Genomic DNA, 20782 nt, shown 5'->3' on the forward strand with positions numbered 1-20782 from the left:
GTCGTCGTCGCTCTTGAACCTACCTCACAGGGGTGTTGTGGGGAACTGATGAATTCCTGTTCTGTGAAGCGTCGGGCGGGAGGGAAAGGGGAGGGACAGCGAAGGGCGCTCCCGCCATGTGCTCGCTCTCTCTCTCGCTCTCGCTCTCTTTCTCTTTCTCTCTGCCTGCCTGTTATCATTCTCATTCTTCTCCATCAAGGAGCCAGAGAGCCTGATTTCAGACACATAGAGACTTGAGCACTTGTCTAGAAGCTGAACTCCGACCTCAAGACCTGCAACTTACCCTGCACTCGCCACAGGATGGGAGGGCGGGGGCGCGGAAGGGGTGTCCCCCCATTCCCCCCCCCCCGCCCCCCAAGCCTCGCACTGCTCTGTGGGCTGTTCCAACCCCACCTCAGCGGCGAGATCCCTCCAGCCTCCTCTCACCCTGTCCCCAATCGCCTGTAGTGATCGATTCCTATCTCTTCCCTCTCCACAGGCTCAATGAATCGAATGAATGTGAACTTCCTCATCTGTGAAAATCTTTTGTTTGTTTTATTTCATTTCTTCGGGGTTTTTTCTTTTTTCTGGTGGGGGAGTCGTTTTTAATTATTTTTATTTTGGCAGGGGAGCGATGGTGGCCTGGGCTGGGGGGGAGGGTAGAGACGGCAAAAGCCAGTGCTTGGGAAGAACGGCACTAAGTGTCTGTGTCTATCTCTCCTCTGAGTCTCATCCTCTCTTAAAGCCGAGCCCCTTCTTGTTCAGCCGTAGCCGATAGTGAGAACTAAAGTGTGAACTAAAATCACTGCAAACAAACAAAGCAATGAGGCAAGTCCAGCCTTCCCGAAACTGCCTCTTTCGGGGTAGCCATTTATTTCCCCCACCATCATGGAGCCCCTTTTTGTTTTTAAAATAAACTTTAAAAAGAAATCACTGGCAAATTTTTTTTTTATTAGTTGGAACATTCCTTGGACCAGGTGTGGGTGTTGCAGGAAAATTAAAAGAACCTAAAAAAAAAAAAAACCAGATTAAGCTCTCAAGTGTCCCCACCCTCTCTGGTCTCCCTTTCGCCCTCCCCTATCTCTCCTCGGGTCTGTCATATTCCATCTGTTCAACAGGAGACTGAAACTGAAGACAAAAGAAAATTGTATGCTCAGTTTTTACTTTTTATCGCTCGTTTTTAACTTCACAATAAATGATAACAAAATTCTCCCCGTGTCCGCTGGGTGCCGTCTGTCCTTTTCTCTGTCCGTAGGGTTTTGAAGCGGATGTTTGTTCACTATAGATGTTGTAAAAGCCTGATCATGGTGATTGACAATATGAGCTTCCTGTGTTCTTTTTTTTTTAAAAAAAAAAATCAACAAAAATACAAAAGAAAATAGTTTTCTGCAGGCATTGTGCTTTTTTTCTTTTTTTTTTTGGATTAAATAAAATGCTTTTTTTGTTTTAAAAAAGATGTCTCGGGAGCAGTTGTGTTTGCGGGCATTAGCGGGGAGAGGGCTGGGCGGGGCGGCGGACCCTCAAGAACGGGTAGACCTTCCCCCAGAGCCTCAGGAGGAACCGAGGGGCAAGGGAACCTCCCCCACAGGGTTCGGCGGAGACCCCCCAATCTTAGGGGCAGCAGCACCTCACAAGCAAGTGCCCACACCCAACGGCCACTTCCCCTTCTCCAGGTCGGGAGCAGGTTGCCTAGTGCTCTGCACATAGTAAGCGCTCAATAAATACGATTGATGATGATTCAATCCTCCCTTTTTGCGAGATTGCAGACCCCCCACCCCTGAGGGGCAGGGAGCGGGTTGAATTTCCACCTGTGCGTTCCCTCCCCGTGAATACGGCGCTCAGCAAAGCATTTAATAAATACTACTGCTTCTGTTTCTGCTCCGCAGCCCAAGCCGAGGTTGAGAGCGAACCCAGCTTCTTGGCAGATCCTAAGAAGATCGAGTGCCCGCTCCTCCCCTCCCGGCTGTCTCTGGTCTCCCAATGCTCTCTGCTGGCCTTTCCCACAGAGACGAACACGGAACTAAGAAGCTGTTCTCTCTTTCTGGGGAGAACTGCCATTCACGCCTCACCCCCTTCCCCAGTCCAACTAGGCCTGGTCACTGCGGGAAGCCCCGTTATCTTGTCCCTTCCTCTGGGTCCCCTCTCCTGAGGGAACGGGGGTGTGCTGGTGGCCCCCCGGGCCGACACATCCTCTCTGTATCTCCAGGGAGGATCTCAGCCCTGCTCCATGCAGGGCTGACCATCACCTGCTAAAATGAGGGCCTCCTTTTCCCGCCCACACCTCAAGCTTCCTACCTAGGATGGCACGCTTTGCCTCCCGTTTGGAGGCAGCGAAGCCTAGTGGAAAGAGCCCGGGGACCGGGCATCAGGAGTCCTGGCTCGGCCACTTTCCGGCTGTTTTACCCTGGGCCGGTCACTGAGCCTCAGATTTCTCCTCTGTAAAATGGGTTTAAAATACCTGTCCTTCCCGTCATACTGTGAAGCCCCGTGTGGGACAGGGACTGTGTCCGACCTGATGATCTCCTCTCGCCCCCAGAGCTTAGCCCAGTGCTTGGCGCATAGTAAGCACCTCATTATCATCATCAATCGTATTTATTGAGCGCTTACTATGTGCAGAGCATTGTACTAAGCGCTCATTATGGCAATTATGATTGCTCTCTGCCCATTCAGGTTTTCCAGTGTCCGCTGCTGCTTTCCCGGAGAGGATTCTTGCCAATTTACCCACTTTAGATTGGCCTCTTTCTTCATTTCCGTCATTCCGCAGACCGTCCCTTCCACACGTTCACATTCTTAATCCCCATTTTACAGATGAGCCAACTGTGGCACGGAGAAGTTAAGTGAACCAAGGTCACTTGTGCGTGACACCCCCCCCCTCAACTAGCCTGTAAGCTCCTCGTGGACAGGGATCGTGCCTACCAACTCAGTTGGATTGTTATCTCCCTAGTGCTGAGTACAGTGCTCCGAACACAGTGGGCACTCAGTAAATACCACTTACCGGTAGCTAGGCCGAGGTGATGCGGCAGGCAATGCCGCATCAGAGTCAGAGTCGATTTCTGACTCTTGGGTGGTGACTATCCACCCACCCCTCTCCCCCTGAGTGAGCCCGTCCCCCACAGCAGCTCTTTCCCTGACCATTCCCCACTCCCCCACTATCCGACGGCCCCAAAAGACCAGGCCGCAAGCAGGGCGAATGCTGCTGTTTATTCTGAAACCAGCTGAATGGACATGACTTCACTGGGGCAGGGTTGGAGTCCTCTATCAGAGATGGTCAATGATGGAGCAACACTGGGCAAAGACTTTTTCCGGAGACTCCTCTCCTGAGACCTGGAAAAGGAGAAGCAGAGATGATCAGAGTTGAGGGCATCCTTTGAGAACATGGGGAATGCCAGCCGGTCACTCCCTCCCTCCCTCCCTCCCTCGGTCCTGCCTCTCCCAGCCAGAGCGTATAGTTGTGGGCAGAGCAAGCAGCGTGGCTCAGTGGAAAAGAGCCCGGGCTTTGGAGTCAGAGGTCGTGGGTTCAAATCCCGGCTCCGCCACTTGTCAGCTGTGTGACTTTAGGCAAGTCGCTTCATTTCTCTGGGCCTCAGTTACCTCATCTGGAAAATAGGGATTAAGACTGGGAGCCCTGCCATGGGATGACCTGATTGTAACCTCCCCAGCGCTTAGAACAGTGCTTTGCACATAGTAAGTGCTTAATAAATGCCATTATTGTTATTATTAGTGGTTAAAGCACGGGTGTGGGAGCCAGAGGGACCTGGGTTCTAAGCCCGGCTCCGCCACTTGTCTGCTGTGTGACCTCGGGCAAGTCACGTCACTTCTCTGTGCCTCAGCTACCTCATCTGTAAAATGGAGATTAAAACATAGAGCCCCGCGCGGGACAGGGGCTGTGTCCAGCCTGATTAGCTCGTATCTACCCCCAGCGCCTGCCACATAGTAAGCACTGAACAAATACCATTAAAAACGAAACAGAAAAGCCCCCAGCTGGGTACCTACGTTGAAAAGCAGCCGTTTCTGTAGGTAGAAAGCAAGGACCGCTTCATGCATGCTGTAATGTGTTTCCAGACGCTGCCAGAGAAGGGATTGGCTGTCATCAGCCCGGGCCCCAGACTGGCCCCGCAGCAGCAGGCGGTGGATCAAGGTCTCCGTCTCACAATCCAGGGCAATGACAGCATCAGGTAGGCGGCTATCCTGAAAGCACAGAGGACAGGAAGCTGAGGGGGCTCTGAGGTGGCAGACCTTCTCCATCGTGGCCCTGGGGTCTCCCCAGTTTTCCATCCACTCCTGGGCCCCTGATCGCCTACTCCCACCCGCTCTGACCTCTGCCCTCCAGAGGGAAAAGGGATGATGAGACAGCCTCCACCGCTCCCCCCACCCGCTCCAACTCCCGAGTCCCGTTGCCCCCCCCGACCACACTCCCACTCCGCCAGAGCACTTACAGTCTGCTCGAACTCTTTGGCCTGTTCTAGGGCCCTGGGGAAGCCATCGACGAGGAAGCCCCTGATTTCCGGCTGAGACAGCATGTCCTCATTCAGGATATCTAAAATGGCTCCCTGGGGGACAGAGGTGTGAGCACCCACACCGTGAGAACCCGCCGCGACCGCCCCGCACCCAGTTCCCGAGGGAGCTGCCCCGGTCGTCTCTCTTCAGCCTCCATCTAGACCCGCCCGCGCCTTGGGAAGCAGCAGGGTCGAGAGGGGGCTGGGGAAGCGGGACTCGGGGGTAGAGTCGAGGGCAGTCAGGGCGCCCGGGTTCTCTCCCAGAGTCCCTGGGAAAGTCTCATTCCCTGCTTACAGAGTCACTCCTGAAAAACAGGGCTGAAAATGCTGCTTGGACACACTGGGGCCCTGGGGAGCCTCGGGTGGGCTCGGACTCCCCCCTGGGAAAGCCCAAAGGAGTCGTTGTCCTGGTGTCAGCCCGCTCTACCTCCCTGCCGAGCCTTAGGGTGAGTTATTTCTCTCAGGATCCAGCTAGTTCGGTGGTCTCAAGGACTTGGGGATGTAGAGACGCTCCTCCCCGCCCACCAGGAAGAAGTGCTAGGTCAAGGTTTAGGGGATGATTCCCCACGGACTTTTCTCTCCCAGCGAGGGGACGTTCTCGCTGATGGGGCCGATGAGCGAGTCCTCACCGTGGGCAACAGCAATCCTTTCTTCATAATGTCGTCAATCTGTCGGCCCCGCGAGGTAGCCTCCGACCCCGCCTGCCTCAATAAATCTCCCAGCGCCACGTGGTGAAAGCCATACTTTCTGGCTATGTTCTTACACTGGGTACTCTTCCCGCTTCCCGGTCCCCCAATTACGAAGATGATGATGGTCATCTTGAGATGCTCTGGAGACATAGAGGAGGAACGGAGACAAAGGGAGGGTGAAGAGTGGGACCGACTAGAGGCCCAGCCCCAGGGGGAGCGAGACCTGGGAGTTGGAGACTCTATGCTCTTTGAGGGTAGGGATCGCGTCTACCGGTTCTATTGTGTTGTCCCCAGTGCTCTGTAATCGACCGATCAGTGTTATCTATTGAGCACTTACTGTGTGCAGAGCACTGGACTTGAGTATAACACAACAGAGTTGGTAGGCAGGGCCCCTGCCCACCAGGAGCTTACAGTCTAGAAGACCCAGTTAGCACTCAATCAATACCATTGATTGATGGATGGATGGATGGGCGGGTGGGTGGATTGGAATGGGATCCATTCTCTGTCATCTTTAAATTCACTCTGGTATCCTCGATGCCCGCCCCTCTTCCAAGAGGGCCAGCAGAGTGCCAGAAATCCCGGACCCCCCTGATTTCAGGCTCGTTTCCTTTTCCCGCCACCCCCAAGCCCAACCCCAACCCCTTTCCTTGCCTTCTAAGAGGTGCCAGAGGAGGAGAGGGTTTGGAGCCACTTATTCATCTAGTAGTAGTTATTTTTAAGCTCTTCCTATTTCTCTTTAGATTTACCTCTCTGATGTGGAGTCAGGACTCTCGCATTCTTGGCCAGTTTGGGTTGACAAAGGCCCATCTTTACAGCAGGCGAGAGGGATGTGTTCTTGCTTCCACTCTGCCAAGATCTTTTCCCTGTACTGGCTGCCCCAGCCCAGCTGTTTCAATGGCTTGCTCGCTCAGTGTTCTCTGATGTCATAAGCAGCGTACTAATGTCATAAAGGCCCTCTTGGACTGTACTATTTCCTGAGGCAGGGAGGACTGGGCCAGAGTGAAGATTCTCCTTTGGCAAGGAATAGGGGAAGTTTGAAACCAGAATCAGAGATGAGAATGTAGGCAGGATTATTAGTAGTAGTATAATTAATAATAAACACGCTGATGATGACGGTTTTTGTTAAGTACTTACTCTGCGGCAAACACTGGACTAAATGCTGGGGTAGATAGAGGTTGATGGGGTAGATGGGATTCAGAGTCTAAAGGGGAGGGGGGAGAGCTATTTCATCCCCATTTTACGGATGAGGAAACCAAGGAACAGAGCAGTTAAGTGACTTGCCCAAGGTCACATGGCAGGGAAGTGGAGGATCGGGGATTAGAACTCAGGTCCCCAGACTTCCAGGCCCGTCCTCTGTGGAGAGCCTTGAAGCTGATGATAAGGCACAGAAGACACACAGAGAGCCAGTGGAATGTTTTATTAATAATAATAACAAGAACAACTGTTATTATTATTATTACAGTACTTTTAAGTGCTTACTATATGCCCAACACTATTCTAAGCGCTGCAGTAGGTACAGGTTAATCAGGTTGGACACATTCCTTGTCCCACATGGGACGCACACTCAATCTCAATCAATCAATCAATCGTATTTATTGAGCGCTTACTATGTGCAGAGCACTGTACTAAGCGCTTGGGAAGTACAAATTGGCAACACATAGAGACAGTCCCTACCCAACAGTGGGCTCACAGTCTAAAAGGGGGAGACAGAGAACAAAACCAAACATACCAACAAAATAAAATAAATAGGATAGAAATGTACAAGCAAAATAAATAAATAAATAGAGTAATAGATATGTACAACCAAAATCTCCGTTTTCCAGATGAGGTAACTGAGGCCCAGAGAAGTTAAGTGGCTTGCCCAAGGTCACACAGCAGACAGGTGGTCGAGCTGGGAGGAGAGCTGTGGGCTGTGCGACATTTCAGCAAGGTGATCAGTGCAGTGGCACGTGATTATCTTCACTTAGTACAGTGCTTGGCACATAGTAAATGCTTAATGAGAGGCTGAATGGCTGATGCAAGTAGCAGGGTGGGAGCAGTTTGGGTGGAAAGCAGGGGATAATGACCAAATGCCGAGCGGCTCTGATATGAGGAAAGTGTGTCTAGTCCCGGCCCTGAGACAGAGGTGACAATGGTATAGAAGGAACAGTGCTTTGCACATAGTAAGCGCTTAATAAATGCAATTAAAAAAAAAAAAGGAGTAGAAGAACAAGAATAGTCACACAGCCTCCCCCACTCCCTTCCACCAGGCCTGGGCTCTTTCCACTAGCCCACTTTGTTTCGTATTTTCAGGGTGCCGACAAACATGAGCTCGTTGTGGGCAGGGAATGTCTGTCTTTATAATAATAATAATAATAATAATAATGGCATTTCATTCATTCATTCATATTTATTGAGCGCTGTGCAGAGCACTGTACTAAGCGCTTGGGAAGTGCAAGTTGGCAACATAAGTTGGCTTAACATTTGTTAAGCGCTTACTATATGTGAAGCACTTTTCTAAGCACGGGGGGGACGGGGGGATACAAGGTGATCAGGTTGTCCCACGTGGGGCTCACAGTCTTAATCCCCATTTTACAGCTGAGGTAACTGAGGCTCAGAGAAGTGAAGTGACTTGCCCAAGGCAACGCGGTGGAGCCCACATGTGGTGGAGCCGGGACTCGAACCCATGACCTCTGACTCCCAAGCCCGTGCTCTTGCGCCACACTGCTTCTCATATTGCTGTACTGTACTTTCCCAAGTGCTTAGTACAGTGCTCTGCACACAGTAAGCGCTCAATACGATTGAATGAATGAATAAATGAATAAAGAGAAGCAGCATGGCTTAGTGGAAAGAGCCCGGGCTTGGGAGTCAGAGGTCATGGGTTCTAATCCTGATTCCACCACTTATCAGCTGTGTGATTTTGGGCAAGTCACTTAACTTCTCTGGGCCTCAGTTACCTCATCTGTCAAATGGGGATTAAGACTGTGAGCCCCACGTGGGACAACCAGATTACCTTGTATCTACCCCAGCGCTTAGAACAGTGCTTGGCACATAGTAAGCGCTTAACAAATACCATTATTATTATTATTATTATTAATAACAATAATAAATACGATTGAATGAATTAATGATTTAAGAGACCCAGTGGTTGTTCTGGGAATGGAGAGAAAGAGGAAACTTTTTTTATGATTCATTCAATCATATTTATTGAGCACTTACTGCGTGCAGAGCAGTGTACTTTGCTTGGGAAAGTACAATACAGCAATAAAGTGACAATCCCTGCCCACAGTGAGCTCACAGTCTACAGGGGGGAGACAGACATCAATGCAAATAAACAGACATTAATATAAATAAATAAAATTACAGATATATACATAAATGCAGTGGGGCGGGGAGAGAAGGGAAGAGCAAAGGGAGCACGTCAGGGCAAAGCAGAAGGGAGTGTGAGATGAGGAAAAGTATTAACAAATACTTAAAAGTGCTTGTTAAGCACTTACTATGTACCAGGCACTGTATGAGGCGCTGGGGCAGATAAAAGCAAATCATTCATTCATTCATTCAATCGTGTTTATTGAGCGCTTACTGTGTGCAGAGCACTGTACTAAGCGCTTGGGAAGTACAAATCGGCAACAGATAGAGACAGTCCCTACCCAACAACGGGCTCACAGTCTAGAATCCGGTTGGCCACAGTCCACATGGAGCTCACAGACTTAATCCCCATTTTACAGATGAAGTAACTGAGGCCCAGGGAATAATAATAATAATAATAAAAATGGCATTTATTAAGCGCTTACTATGTGCAAAGCACTGTTCTAAGCGCTGGGGAGGTTACAAGGTGATCAGGTTGTCCCACGGGGGGCTCACAATCTTAATCCCTGGGTAACTGAGGCCCAGAGAAGGTAAGTCACTTGCCCAAAGTCACACAGCTGACAAGTGGCGGAGCCGGGATTCGAACCCATGACCTCTGACTCCAAAGCCTGTGCGCTTTCCACTGAGCCACGCGGTCACCCAGCAGACAAGTGACAGAGCTCCCAGGCCCGTGCTGTGTCTACTAGGCCGAGCTGCTTCTCTCAGTGATGCTGGACTAAGGAGGCTGGAGAGCCCCTGTAGTTCCACCACACCTGGAGATCAGGGGGTGGGTTCTGGCTGGGGGTGGGAGGTGTACCCAGGGGTTTAGTACACTACAACAATAAACAGTGACATTCCCCGCCCATAACAGTCTCACAGTCTGGGAGTGGGGAGGCGGGGAGACAGACATCAATACAAATAAATAAAATCACAGATATATATGTGCTGTGGGACTCGGGGTGGGGGAATCAATCGTATTTATTGAGCGCTTACTGTGTGCAGAGCACTGTACTAAGTGCTTGGGAAGTCCAAGTTGGCAACATATAGAGACAGTCCCTACCCAACAGTGGGCTCACAGTCTAGAAGGGGGAGACAGAGAACAAAATCAATCAATCAATCGTATTTATTGAGCGCTTACTGTGTGCAGAGCACTGTACTAAGCGCTGGGGATGTACAAGCTGGCAACATATAGAGACAGTCCCTACCCAACAGTGGGCTCATAGTCTAGAAGGGGGAGACAGAGAACAAAACCAAACATACTAACAAAATAAAATAAATAGAATAGATAGGTACAAGTAAAATAAATAAATAGAGTAATAAATATGTACAAACATATATACATATATACAGGTGCTGTGGGGAAGGGAAGGAGGTAAGATGTGGGGGATGGAGAGGGGGTCGAGGGGGAAAGGAAGGAAGGGGCTCAGTCTGGGAAGGCCTCCTGGAGGAGATGAGCTCTCAGTAGGGCCCAAACATACTAACAAAATAAAATAAAATAAAATAAAATAAAATAAAATAAAATAAAATTATAAGGAAGCAAGCCAGGGAGAAACAGAAAGGAGTGGGAGATGAGGAAAAGTGGGGTTTAGTCTGGGAAGGCTTCTTGGAGGCAATGTGCCTTCAATAACGCTTTGGGGCGGGGGGGGGGGGGGGGGGAGGGAGTAATTATCTGTCGGATTAGAGGAGGCAGGATGCGGGCCAGGGGTGAGCGATGAGACAGACAGGTGAAATCGAGGCACAGTGATGAGGTTGGCACTAGAGAAGCGAGGTGTGTGGGCTGGGTTGTAGGAGAGAACCTATATATATGAGAGAACCTGTATATATGTATATACCTGCATATATGTATATATGTTTGTACATATTTATTACTCTATTTATTTATTTTACTTGTATATATCTATTCTATTTATTTTTTTTTGTTAGTATGTTTGGTTTTGTTCTCTGTCTCCCCCTTTTAGACTGTGAGCCCACTGTTGGGTAGGGACCGTCTCTATATGTTGCCAACTTGTACTTCCCAAGTGCTTAGTACAGTGCTCTGCACACAGTAAGCGCTCAATAAATACGATTGATTGATTGATTGATTGAGAGAAGCGAGGTGAGGTGGGGGGGCACAGTGACGGAGTGCTTTAAAGCCAATGGTGAGGAATTTTTGTTTGATACGGAGGTGGATGGGCAACCACTGGAGATTTCTGAGGAGGGGGGTGACATGTCCTGAACGTTTTTGTAGAAAGATGATCCGGCCAGCGGAGTGAAGTGTGGACTGGGGTGGGGGGAGACAGGAGTACAGTGCTGGGCACATAGCGAGCGCTTAACAAATGTCATTAACCGCCTCCCCCCTCTCCCACCAAACCGTGCCCCCGGGTTTCCTAATTCATTCATTCATTCAATCGTATTTATTGAGCGCTTACTGTGTGCAGAGCACTGGACTAAGCGCTTGGGAAGTCCAAGTTGGCAACATATACAGACGGTCCCTACCCAACAGCGGGCTCACAGTCTAGAATAGGAAAGGAGAATGGGTGGAGGTGGAGAATGGGAAGGGAAAACCGTAATTGTACTTTCCAAGCGCTGAGTCCAGTGCTCTGCACACAGGAAGCGTTCAATAAATACGATGGATCGATCGATTGTCGAACCTTCCCGGCACCTCGGTTGCTATGGTGACACGTCCTCGGTATTTGCGGGGGGTCGAGGCAAACGGGTCTAACGTCCTGCAGAGCGCTCAACGGGCAAGGGAGAGGAGCAAGGCGTCAATCACTCGTTCACCCATCCAAGCACATAGGAAGAGGTTGGGTCTCATCCATTTCCCTGCTGTCTCTTCCGAGCTCCTTCCAGACATGAGGAATAGACGATCCATGTGTTATTTCCCTCCGAGCGAGCATCGAAATGGGGTGGAGAGGGAAAGCGGGTTACCTGTGGGAAGCCATGGACCCCTTCCTCCTGCTTTCGGGCAGTAGCGTCCTCCAAAGTCGTCCCACTCCGGGAAGGAAAGTGGCGGGCGGGGAGTGGCTTTGCGAGCTGGAAAAAAAAATCAAAAATGCTGGCCCCTGAACGTGGGAGTCGGGACTCCTTTTCCCGAAAATAGACTTTGGCCCCAGCTACTGTCGTATTTCAGGGAAATGCGTTGGCGGGAGGGGGAGGAGGGCGGGAGCCGGGACGGTTGGACTAAAAAATGCAGGTAACCGAATCCAGAAAGGATTTGAGGCCCAAATGGCCCGGTTCATTTGAGGGGCTTCAATAAATATTCCTGATTGAATGTTTTCCCCTTCCTTCCTCTCCATCCCCCCCATCTTACCTCCTTCCCTTCCCCACAGCACCTGTATATATGTTTGTACATATTTATTACTCTTGATTTATTTTGCTTGTACATATCTATTCTATTTATTTTATTTTGTTAGTATGTTTGGTTTTGTTCTCTGTCTCCCCCTTTTAGACTGTGAGCCCACTGTTGGGTTGGGACTGTCTCTAGATGTTGCCTCTCTAGATGTTGCCAACTTGTACTTAGTACAGTACAGTGCTCTGCACATAGTAAGCGCTCAATAAATACGATTGATGATTGTACTTCCCAAGCGCTTAGTCCAGTGCTCTGCACACAGTAAGCGCTCAATAAATACGATTGATTGATCTATTCTATTTATTTTATTTTGTTAGTATGTTTGGTTTTGTTCTGTCTCCCCGTTTTAGACTGTGAGCCCACTGTTGGGTAGGAACTGCCTCTGTGTGTTGCCAACTTGTACTTCCCAAGTGCTTAGTCCAGTGCTCTGCACACAGTAAGCGCTCAATAAATATGATTAATTGATTGATCTATTCTATTTTATTTTGTTAGTATGTTTGGTTTTGTTCTGTCTTCCCGTTTTAGACTGTGAGCCCACTGTTGGGTAGGGACTGTCTCTATATGTTGCCAACTTGTACTTCCCAAGCACTTAGTACAGTGCTCTGTACACAGTAAGCTCTCAATAAATACGATTGAATGAATGAATGAATTAGGAAACCCGGGGGCACGGTTTGGGGGGGGGAGGCGGTTAGAAGCAGCGTGGCTCAATGGAAATCAATCAACCAATCAATCAATCGTATTTATTGAGCACTTACTGTGTGCAGAGCACTGTACTAAGCGCTTGGGAAGTCCAAGTTGGCAACATATAGAGACATCCCTACCCAACAGTGGGCTCACAGTCTAAAAGGGGGAGGCAGAGAACAAAACCAAACATACTAACAAAATAAAATAAATAGAATAGATCAATCAATCGTATTTATTGAGCACTTACTGTGTGCAGAGCACTGGACTAAGCGCTTGGGAAGTACAAGTTGGCAACATATAGAGATGGTCCCTACCCAACAGTGGGCTCACAGTCTAAAAGGGGGAGACAGAGAACAAAACCATACTAACAAAATAAAATAAATAGAATAGATATGTACAAGTAAAATAAATAGAGTAATAAATATGTAAAATGGAAAGAGCACGGGCTTTGGAGTCAGTGGTCATGGGTTCAAATTCCGGCTCTGCCAATTGCCAGCTGTGTGACCTTGGGCAAGTCACTTCACTTCTCTGTGCCTCAGTTCCCTCATCTGTAAAATGGGGATAATAATAATAGCATTTGTTAAGCACTTACTATGTGCAGAGCACTGTTCTAAGCGCTGGGGGGGATACAAGGTGATCAAGTTGTCCCACGTGGGGCTCACAGTCTTAATCTCCATTTTACAGATGAGGGAACTGAGGCTCAGAGAAGTTAAGTGACCTGCCCCAGGCCACACAGCGGACATGTGGCAGAGTCGGGATTCAAACCCATGACCTCTGCCTCCAAAGCCCGGGCTCTTTCCACTGAGCCACGCTGCTTCCCGTGATTGACTGTGAGCCCGTGGGGCAACCTGATCACCTTGTGTCATCATCATCATCAATCGTATTTATTGAGCGCTTACTATGTGCAGAGCACTGTACTAAGCGCTTGGGAAGAGCTTAGTATATAGAACATATAGAGACAGTCCCTACCCAACATTGGGCTCACAGTCTAAAAGGGGGAGACAGAGAACAAAACCAAACATACTAACAAAATAAAAGAAATAGAATAGATATGTACAAGTAAAATAAATAGAGCAATAAATATGTACAAACATATATATTGCATCCCCCCCCCAGCGCTTAGAACAGTGCTTGGCACATAGTAAGCGCTTAATAAATGCCATTATTATTATTATTATTAATAAATGCGATTGATTGAGTGCTTCTAAGGCCTCAGCTCCCGTCCCCAATTGGTAGTTCCCCTGACATTTTCCCCTGTTTAACTGGAAGTAGCTCCTCCTTCCCTTCCCCACAGCACCTGTATATATGTATATATGTTTGTACATATTTATTACTCTATTTATTTTACTTGTACATATCTATTCTATTTATTTTATTTTGTTAGTATGTTTGGTTTTTTGTTTTTTTTTTCTCTGTCTCCCCCTTTTAGACGGTGAGCCCACTGTTGGGTAGGGACTGTCTCTATATGTTGCCAGTTTGTACTTCCCAAGCGCTTAGTCCAGTGCTCTGCACATAGTAAGCGCTCAATAAATACGATTGATTGATTGATTGATTGAACTTTCCCCTTATATTGGGGGCTGACAATTTAAAGATTTTGGTGGGAGAAATGCAATGTTAGGCGCCGCACCGGAGGCGTGGGCTACTAGTTGAGCGCCCACCGGCCTCCTCAGGCTGAGGAAACGACGGCGGGGGGGGGAGGGGGGAGGAGGAGAGAGGTTCACTTCCGGTTCAAAGGGCAACCACTTCTGCGCAGGCGCAGTCCGAACTCTCGTCTCGTTGTCGACGCCGTGAGGAGGAGGGGGAGGGGGAGAAGGGAAGGAGAAGCAAGTGCTGCGAATTTCGTCAGTCAGTGGTATTTATTGGGCGCTTACCAAGTGCGGACCACTGTACTAAGCGCCTGGGGAGACTACATCCCCACAGTAGGCACGTGCCCTGGCCCTAACGAGTTGCTTTTCGGGCCTCTAATCACCTCTTTTCTCTTCCCAGTCTTGCAGCTCTCATGATGTCCTTGGTAAGTCAGGGCCGGGAGGGGGGAGGGATCAATCAATCAATCAATCGTATTTATTGAGCGCTTACTGTGTGCAGAGCACTGGACTAGGCGCCTGGGAAGTCCAAGTTGGCAACATCTAGAGACAGTCCCTACCCAACAGTGGGCTCACAGTCTAGAAGGGGGAGACAGAGATCCCGGCCCCACCTCGTGATCCCTGTCCCGTTTTTCCATAGGGAACCAGCAACCAGAGCGTCACTGAGTATGTTGTCCGGATCCCCAAGTGAGTCTCCACGCTTTCTCGGGGGAAGGGAGAGAGAAAGAGGAAGGAAGAATGTGAGGGCGACTATGTTTGGCCTGGTGTAAAGAACCCGGGCCTGTGTCTGTTACCAGCTCCACTTACTTAACTTCTGTGGGCCTCAGTGTCCCCATCTGTAAAATCGAGGGTAAAATCAGAGGAGCAGCATGGCTCGGTGGAAAGAGCATGGGCTTTGGAGTCAGAGGTCGTGGGTTCAAATCCCAGATCCGCCACTTGTCAGCTGTGTGACTTTGGGCAAGGCACTTCACTCCTCTGGGCCTCAGTGTCCCCGTCTGTAATTGAGGGTGAAATAAAGAGATTGGACCCCTCTCTCTTAGAGAGAGGGGTAAAATCAGAGAAGCAGCATGGCTCGGTGGAAAGAGCATGGGCTTTGGAGTCAGAGGTCGTGGGTTCAAATCCCAGCCCCGCCACTTGTCAGCTGTGTGGCTTTGGGCAAGTCACTTCACTTCTCTGGGCCTCAGTTACTTCATCTGGAAAATGGGGATTAAGACGAGTCCCCCGTCTTAACAACCCGATCACCTTGTAACCTCCCCAGTGCTTAGAACAGTGCTTTGCTCATAGTAGGCACTTAATAAATGCCATCATTATTATTATCTTAGGGAGTGAACTCCATGTGGGACAGGGACTGTATCTGACCTGATTATCTTTTCTCTACCCCAGTGCTTAGCACCTTCATTCATTCATTCAATCGTATTTCTTGAGCGCTTACTGTGTGCAGAGCACTGTACTAAGCGCTTGGGAAGTACAAGTTGGCAACATATAGAGACGGTCCCTACCCAACAACGGGCTCACAGTCTAGAAGGGGGAGACAGACAACAAAACATGTGGACAGGTGTCAAGTCATCAGAATAAATAGAAGTAGAGCTAGATGCACATCATTAACAAAATAAATAGAATAGTAAATATGTACAAGTAAAATAGAGTAATGAATCTGTACAAACATATATACAGGTGCTGTGGGGAGGGAAAGGAGGTAGGGCGGGGGGGATGGGGAGGAGGAGAGGAAAAGGGGCTCAGTCTGGGAAGGCCTCCTGGAGGAGGTGAGCTCTCAGTAGGGCTTTGAAGGGAGGAAGAGAGCTAGCTTGGCGGATGTGGGGAGGGAGGGCATTCCGGGCCAGGGGGAGGACGGGGGACGGGGGTCGACGGCGGGACAGGCGAGAACGAGGCACAGTGAGGAGATTAGCGGCAGAGGAGCACATAACACAGAGTACCACTGATCGATTGACAGCTATAGTCAGTCAATCACATTTGAGCACGTACAGTGGGCAGAGCACTGTACTAAGTGCTTAGGAGAGAACAATCCAAAAGAGTTGCTCCCCTGACTTGCCCAGGCTTGTTTCTGGGATTGCCCTACACTTCACTCCCCTGATGTGCTGACTGAGTTTCCTCGTAGAAACACCCCGAAGAAGTATAACATCATGGCTTTCAATGCCGCAGACAAGGTCAACTTTACCTCCTGGCACCAGGTGAGAGCCACTTGGGGCAAGGCCCGGGCTGATGCTTCTGCACAGCTCCTTGGTACCACAGCTGGGTGGAGGGGAGGGAATCTGGGGCTGAAGTTGGGGTCAGACCCCAGAGGACCCCCCACCCCCCTTTCCCGCCCTCGTAGGCCAAGATGGAACGAGACCTGAGTAACAAAAAAATATATCAGGAAGAGGAGCTGCCTGAATCTGGGGCCGGCAGTGAATTCAACCGCAAGCTGCGGGAAGAGGCGCGGCGGAAAAAGTACGGTATCGTGCTCAAAGAGTTCAAGGCTGAGGACCAGCCCTGGCTGCTCAAAGTCAACGGCAAAGCTGGCAGGAAGTGAGTGGACACCTCTCTGTCCCTGCCCCTCTCCCTGGGCCCTGGCTCCACGCTACCCAGCTGGGCTTCCTACAGCAGAGGGGGCGTCTGCTGGGCATCCCCTTCTGACAGTTGCGCTCTCCTGTGTAGGTTCAAGGGGGTGAAGAAGGGTGGCGTGACGGAGAATGCCTCCTACTATATCTTCACCCAGTGTCCCGACGGTGCCTTTGAGGCTTTCCCAGTCCACAACTGGTACAACTTCACCCCACTGGCCCGGCATCGCACCCTCACTGCTGAGGAGGCCGAAGAGGAGTGGGAGAGGTGTGAGAAGAGTGGGAGTGGAGAGAGCAGGCCAAGGGTTGGGGGGGGGGGGGGGGGGGGGCGACGACGACAGGGGACCCTGACTGGAACAGCTCCACGGTGACCACTGGACTTTTCTTTCAGGAGAAACAAAGTGCTGAACCACTTCAGCATCATGCAGCAGCGGCGGCTGAAGGACCAGGACGACGAAGAGGAGGAGGAAGAGGACAAAGAGAAGAAAGGGCGCAAGAAGCCCAGCGAGCTGCGCATCCACGACCTGGAGGACGACCTGGAGATGAGCTCGGATGACAGCGAGGGCAGCGAAGGGGAAGGTGAGGAAGGAGGGGCTTGGCCGGTAGGCAGGTGGCGGCGGCGGCAGCAGCAGCCGGGCTGGCTCTGACCTTTCCCTCCACCTGTCAGGGGAGAAGATTCTCCATGACAAGAAGAAGGGGGCACCCCCCACCCAGAAGAAGAAGAAGAAGAAGAAGGGCTCGGATGATGAAGCGTTTGAGGAGAGCGATGATGGGGACTTTGAGGGCCAGGAGGTGGACTATATGTCAGATGGCTCCAGGTCAGCATACCAGGAGAAAGGCCCTTCAGGCCGGCCCGCCTCCCCCTTTTCGGCTAAAAGCGCCAGAGCCTGGGATGAGGCTTTCTCAGCTCTAGCCCCTCGGTCCAGTAGCAGCAGCCCGGGGTGGGTGCCCCTCTCTCAGCTCCTGCTCCCCCAGCTCCCTCTTCCTTCTGTCTCTACCTTACAGCAGCTCACTGGAGGAGACTGTAGGCAAACCCAAGACAACCCAGCAGGAAGAGGAAGGCCCCAAAGGTATGTTCCCCAGCTCAGTACCCCGCCCCGCCCCCCCCCAGTCCCCTCTTCAGAACCCCTGCTCACCCTCTTCCTCCTTGTGTGCGCACCCCCCCCCCACCCAGGCGTCGACGAGGAGAGCGAGAGCAGCGAGGAGAGTGAGGAGGAGAAGCCGGCGGAGGAGGAGAAGGAGGAGGAGGAGGAGAAGAAGGCCCCCACTCCTCAGGAGAAGAGGAGGAGAAAAGGTGAGTGCTGGTTTTGGGTGGAGATGGGAGACCGCCCGAGGGGCAGAGGCGGGGGCCGGCTCGGCTCTAACCTGCCCCTTCCCCTGCCGCTCCCAGACAGCAGCGAGGAATCGGAGACTTCGGAGGAGAGCGATATCGACAGCGAAGCGTCTTCCGCCGTCTTCATGATGGTGAGCAGGCCAGCTGGGTGAGGGGCCTCTTGAAAGCCCCTCGGAGAGGCCGAGGCCGCCTCCCAGGCCCAGGAGGCGGGGAGACGGCCGGAGACGGCCGGCACGCGTGAGGGACACTGGACTTCAAAGTCCCGGGTTGAGCCTCGGGCGACTCTTCTCTTCTCTTGTCCCTCCAACCCAGAAAAAGAAGACGCCCCCAAAGAAAGAGCGGAGGCCGTCCGGCAGCAGCTCTCGCGGAGACAGCCGCCCGGGAACCCCCATTAGCGACCTGGCCAACACCTCCTCCACCCTGCGGGCCGCCGCCTCCAAACTGGAGCAAGGTAGACGGGCTCCCCCGACCCACCGATCGATCGATCTGTGGGATTTATTGAGCACCTACTTGTGCAGAGCACTGTACTCAGCACTTGGGAGAGGACAGTCCAGCAGAGTTGGGAGGTACGATCCCTGCCCTCGAGGAGCTTACACTGTAGCAGGGGAGACGGCTGTGAAAATGAATCCCAGATACAGGAAAGCAGTAGAGTGTAAGAATACGTACTACGGTATTGTGGTGGGGTTATGGACCCCAGGTGTCCAGGTGATGCAGAAGGATTGTAACATCCTAGAAAGCAGTAGTAGATAGTAAACCCTCAGAGGGCAGAAAACGCATCCACGACTCCATTGCTCCCTTCCAAGCGCTTAGTTCAGTGCTCTGCCCACAGTAAATGCTAATCCGGTGGTACTTACTGAGCGCTTACTATGGACTGAGCACCGTACCAAGCTCTTGGGGGGGAGTGTAGTACAGAGGTAGACATGTTCTCTGTCCACAAGGAGCTTGCGGTCCCAAGGGGGAGACAGACATTCAAATAAATTGTGGATAGGGGAAATGGCAGAGTGTAAGGATATGGACATGAGTGCTGTGGGTCTGAGGGTGGGGTGAATATGGAGAGTTTAAGAGTTTATAGGTCGGAGGGCATAGGTGATGCAGAAGGGAAGATAAAGAGGTGAAATGAGGGCCTTGGCAGGGAAGGCCTTTTGGCGATGTGATTTGGGTAGGGCTTTGAAGAGGAGGAGAGCGGTGGGCCGTTGGATTCGAAGGGGGCCCCCAGGCCCCAGGGGGGACATGGGCGAGGGGTCCGCGGCAAGATAGAAGAGACCGAGGTTCGGTGAGTAAGCTGGTGTTAGAAGAGTGGAGTGTGTGGGTTTGGTATAGTGGGAGAGCAGCGAGGTAAGGTTAAGTGGGGGAGAGCAGACCGAATTCCGTAATGCCCATCTTTCTGTTTGATGCCGAGGCGGGTGGGCATCAAATTGGAGGTATTTGAGTAGTAAAGAGATTTGGCCTGAACGTTTTGTTTTTGTTTTTTTTTTAGCAAAATGATCCAGGCAGCAGAGTGAAATATGGACTGGAGAGGGGAAAGACGAGGGGCGGGGAGGTCAGTGAGGCTGATTAATAAATGGTATTTTTGGAGCCCAGACCATGTGCCAAAGCACTGTACCTGCTGTTTGGAAGAGAACAATACAGTAGTGTCGACAGACACGTTCCCTGCCCACAAGGAGCTCACAGGGTAGAGATTCAGTAGTCACGGTGGGGTATGACAAGAGCTAGGATCAGCACCCTAACAGTTTTGATGGAGAAGGAGGGCTGGACTGTGTGGGTTGAATGAGAAATAAGTTGAGGAAAAGGGCAAGGTTAGGGGGAGGGTGGCGGTGCTGTGGATAGTGATGGGAAAGTCGCGGGGAGGACAGGGTTTGGGTGGGAAGATGAGGAGTTCCGTTTTGGACTTAAGTTCGAGGTGTTGGTGGGACATCCAAGGAGAGATGTCCCCAAGGCAAGAGGAAATGCAAGACTGCAGAGGTGGAGGGAGGTTGGGGCTGAAGGGGTAGATTTGGGAGTCCTCCGTGGAGCGACGGGAGCTGAAGCCGTGAGAGCAAATGCGTTCCCCAAGGGAGTGGGTGGAGATGGGGAATAGAAGGGAACCCAGAACTGGGCCTTGAGGGACCCCCCCGGTTAGGGGTGGTAGGAAGAGGAGGCTGTGAAAGAGACCGAGACGGGCCAAGCAGAGAGGTAGGAGAACCAGGAGAGAACAGAGCCAGCGAGTCCATGGGAGCGGCCCTCCCCGCAATCATTCTGAGCCAGCTTTTACCTTGCGCAAAACACGGTGGCCCCCGTCTGCCCCCAGGCAAACGCCAAACGAGTGACACCCCAGCCGCCAAGCGCCTGCGCCTGGACGGCGGGCCCCAGAGCACGTCGGGCAAGTCCACCCCGCAACCGCAGTCTGGGAAGTCCACCCCCAGCAGCGGGTAAGGAGAAGGGGAGCGAAGAGAGGAGGAGGAGGAAGAGGCGGTGGTGGTCGGGGTTGCGGGGGGAAATGTGGGCTGCTTTCCCTGGCCCCTACCTGCTCGCCCCCCGGCCCCCAGGGACGTGCAGCTGACAGAGGAGGCTGTCCGGCGCTACCTGACCCGCAAGCCCATGACCACCAAGGACCTGCTGAAGAAGTTCCAGACCAAGAAGACGGGGCTGAGCAGCGAGCAGACGGTCAACGTGCTGGCCCAGATCCTCAAACGGCTCAACCCTGAGCGCAAGATGATCAACGACAAGATGCATTTCTTCCTCAAGGAGTGAACGGGGCTCCCGGCCCTCTCTTGAGTTGGGGTCTGTTGGCGGGTGGGGGGAGGGGGGAGGAAACCCAATTCCCAT

General features: G+C 51.4%; 2 protein-coding genes across 4 annotated transcripts; one reads left to right on the plus strand and one right to left on the minus strand.

Annotated features, from left to right (window-relative positions):
* Nucleotides 1-3167: 3167 nt before the first annotated feature.
* Nucleotides 3168-11530, minus strand: LOC119919791 (adenylate kinase isoenzyme 1). 2 transcript variants are annotated; one of them, XM_038740489.1, is made up of 6 exons: nucleotides 11399-11530; nucleotides 5911-6175; nucleotides 5105-5304; nucleotides 4416-4529; nucleotides 3973-4167; nucleotides 3168-3303 (listed from the first exon to the last, which is right to left on the minus strand). In XM_038740489.1, the coding sequence occupies exons 2-6, from the start codon at nucleotides 5969-5971 to the stop codon at nucleotides 3238-3240; spliced, it is 636 nt and encodes a 211-aa protein (XP_038596417.1). In that variant the 5' UTR covers nucleotides 5972-6175; nucleotides 11399-11530; the 3' UTR covers nucleotides 3168-3237. The 2 variants fall into 2 exon arrangements, with proteins under 2 accessions (XP_038596417.1, XP_038596418.1); XM_038740490.1 differs by lacking the exon at nucleotides 5911-6175.
* A 2787-nt stretch (nucleotides 11531-14317) lies between these two features.
* On the plus strand, nucleotides 14318-20744 carry GTF2F1 (general transcription factor IIF subunit 1). Of its 2 annotated transcripts, none has more exons than XM_038740471.1 (13): nucleotides 14318-14514; nucleotides 14727-14773; nucleotides 16203-16275; nucleotides 16419-16612; nucleotides 16742-16912; nucleotides 17036-17223; nucleotides 17312-17462; nucleotides 17650-17714; nucleotides 17819-17938; nucleotides 18035-18108; nucleotides 18290-18428; nucleotides 20265-20385; nucleotides 20503-20744. In XM_038740471.1, the coding sequence occupies exons 1-13, from the start codon at nucleotides 14503-14505 to the stop codon at nucleotides 20705-20707; spliced, it is 1560 nt and encodes a 519-aa protein (XP_038596399.1). In that variant the 5' UTR covers nucleotides 14318-14502; the 3' UTR covers nucleotides 20708-20744. The 2 variants fall into 2 exon arrangements, with proteins under 2 accessions (XP_038596399.1, XP_038596400.1); XM_038740472.1 differs by having other exon boundaries at nucleotides 14473-14514; nucleotides 16141-16275.
* Nucleotides 20745-20782: the final 38 nt, after the last annotated feature.

This window comes from Tachyglossus aculeatus, chromosome X1, assembly GCF_015852505.1.
Source record: "Tachyglossus aculeatus isolate mTacAcu1 chromosome X1, mTacAcu1.pri, whole genome shotgun sequence".
NCBI classification, from domain to species: Eukaryota; Metazoa; Chordata; class Mammalia; order Monotremata; family Tachyglossidae; genus Tachyglossus; species Tachyglossus aculeatus.

Bases quoted from the DNA above. Each gene is read 5' to 3' on its own strand.
- LOC119919791 (XM_038740489.1), bottom strand. From the start codon at position 5,971: ATGGGCCTTTGTCAACCCAAACTGGCCAAGAATGCGAGAGTCCTGACT. The intron at 4,530-5,104 runs GTGAGGACTCGC...TCTGTCCCCCAG, and splicing joins AAGGATTGCTGTTGCCCACG to GGAGCCATTTTAGATATCCT. The intron at 3,304-3,972 runs GTAGGTACCCAG...CTCCTTTTCCAG, and splicing joins AGAAACGGCTGCTTTTCAAC to GTCTCAGGAGAGGAGTCTCC.
- GTF2F1 (XM_038740471.1), top strand. The intron at 16,913-17,035 runs GTGTGAGAAGAG...CTTTTCTTTCAG, and splicing joins GCCGAAGAGGAGTGGGAGAG to GAGAAACAAAGTGCTGAACC. The intron at 17,939-18,034 runs GTGAGTGCTGGT...TGCCGCTCCCAG, and splicing joins GGAGAAGAGGAGGAGAAAAG to ACAGCAGCGAGGAATCGGAG.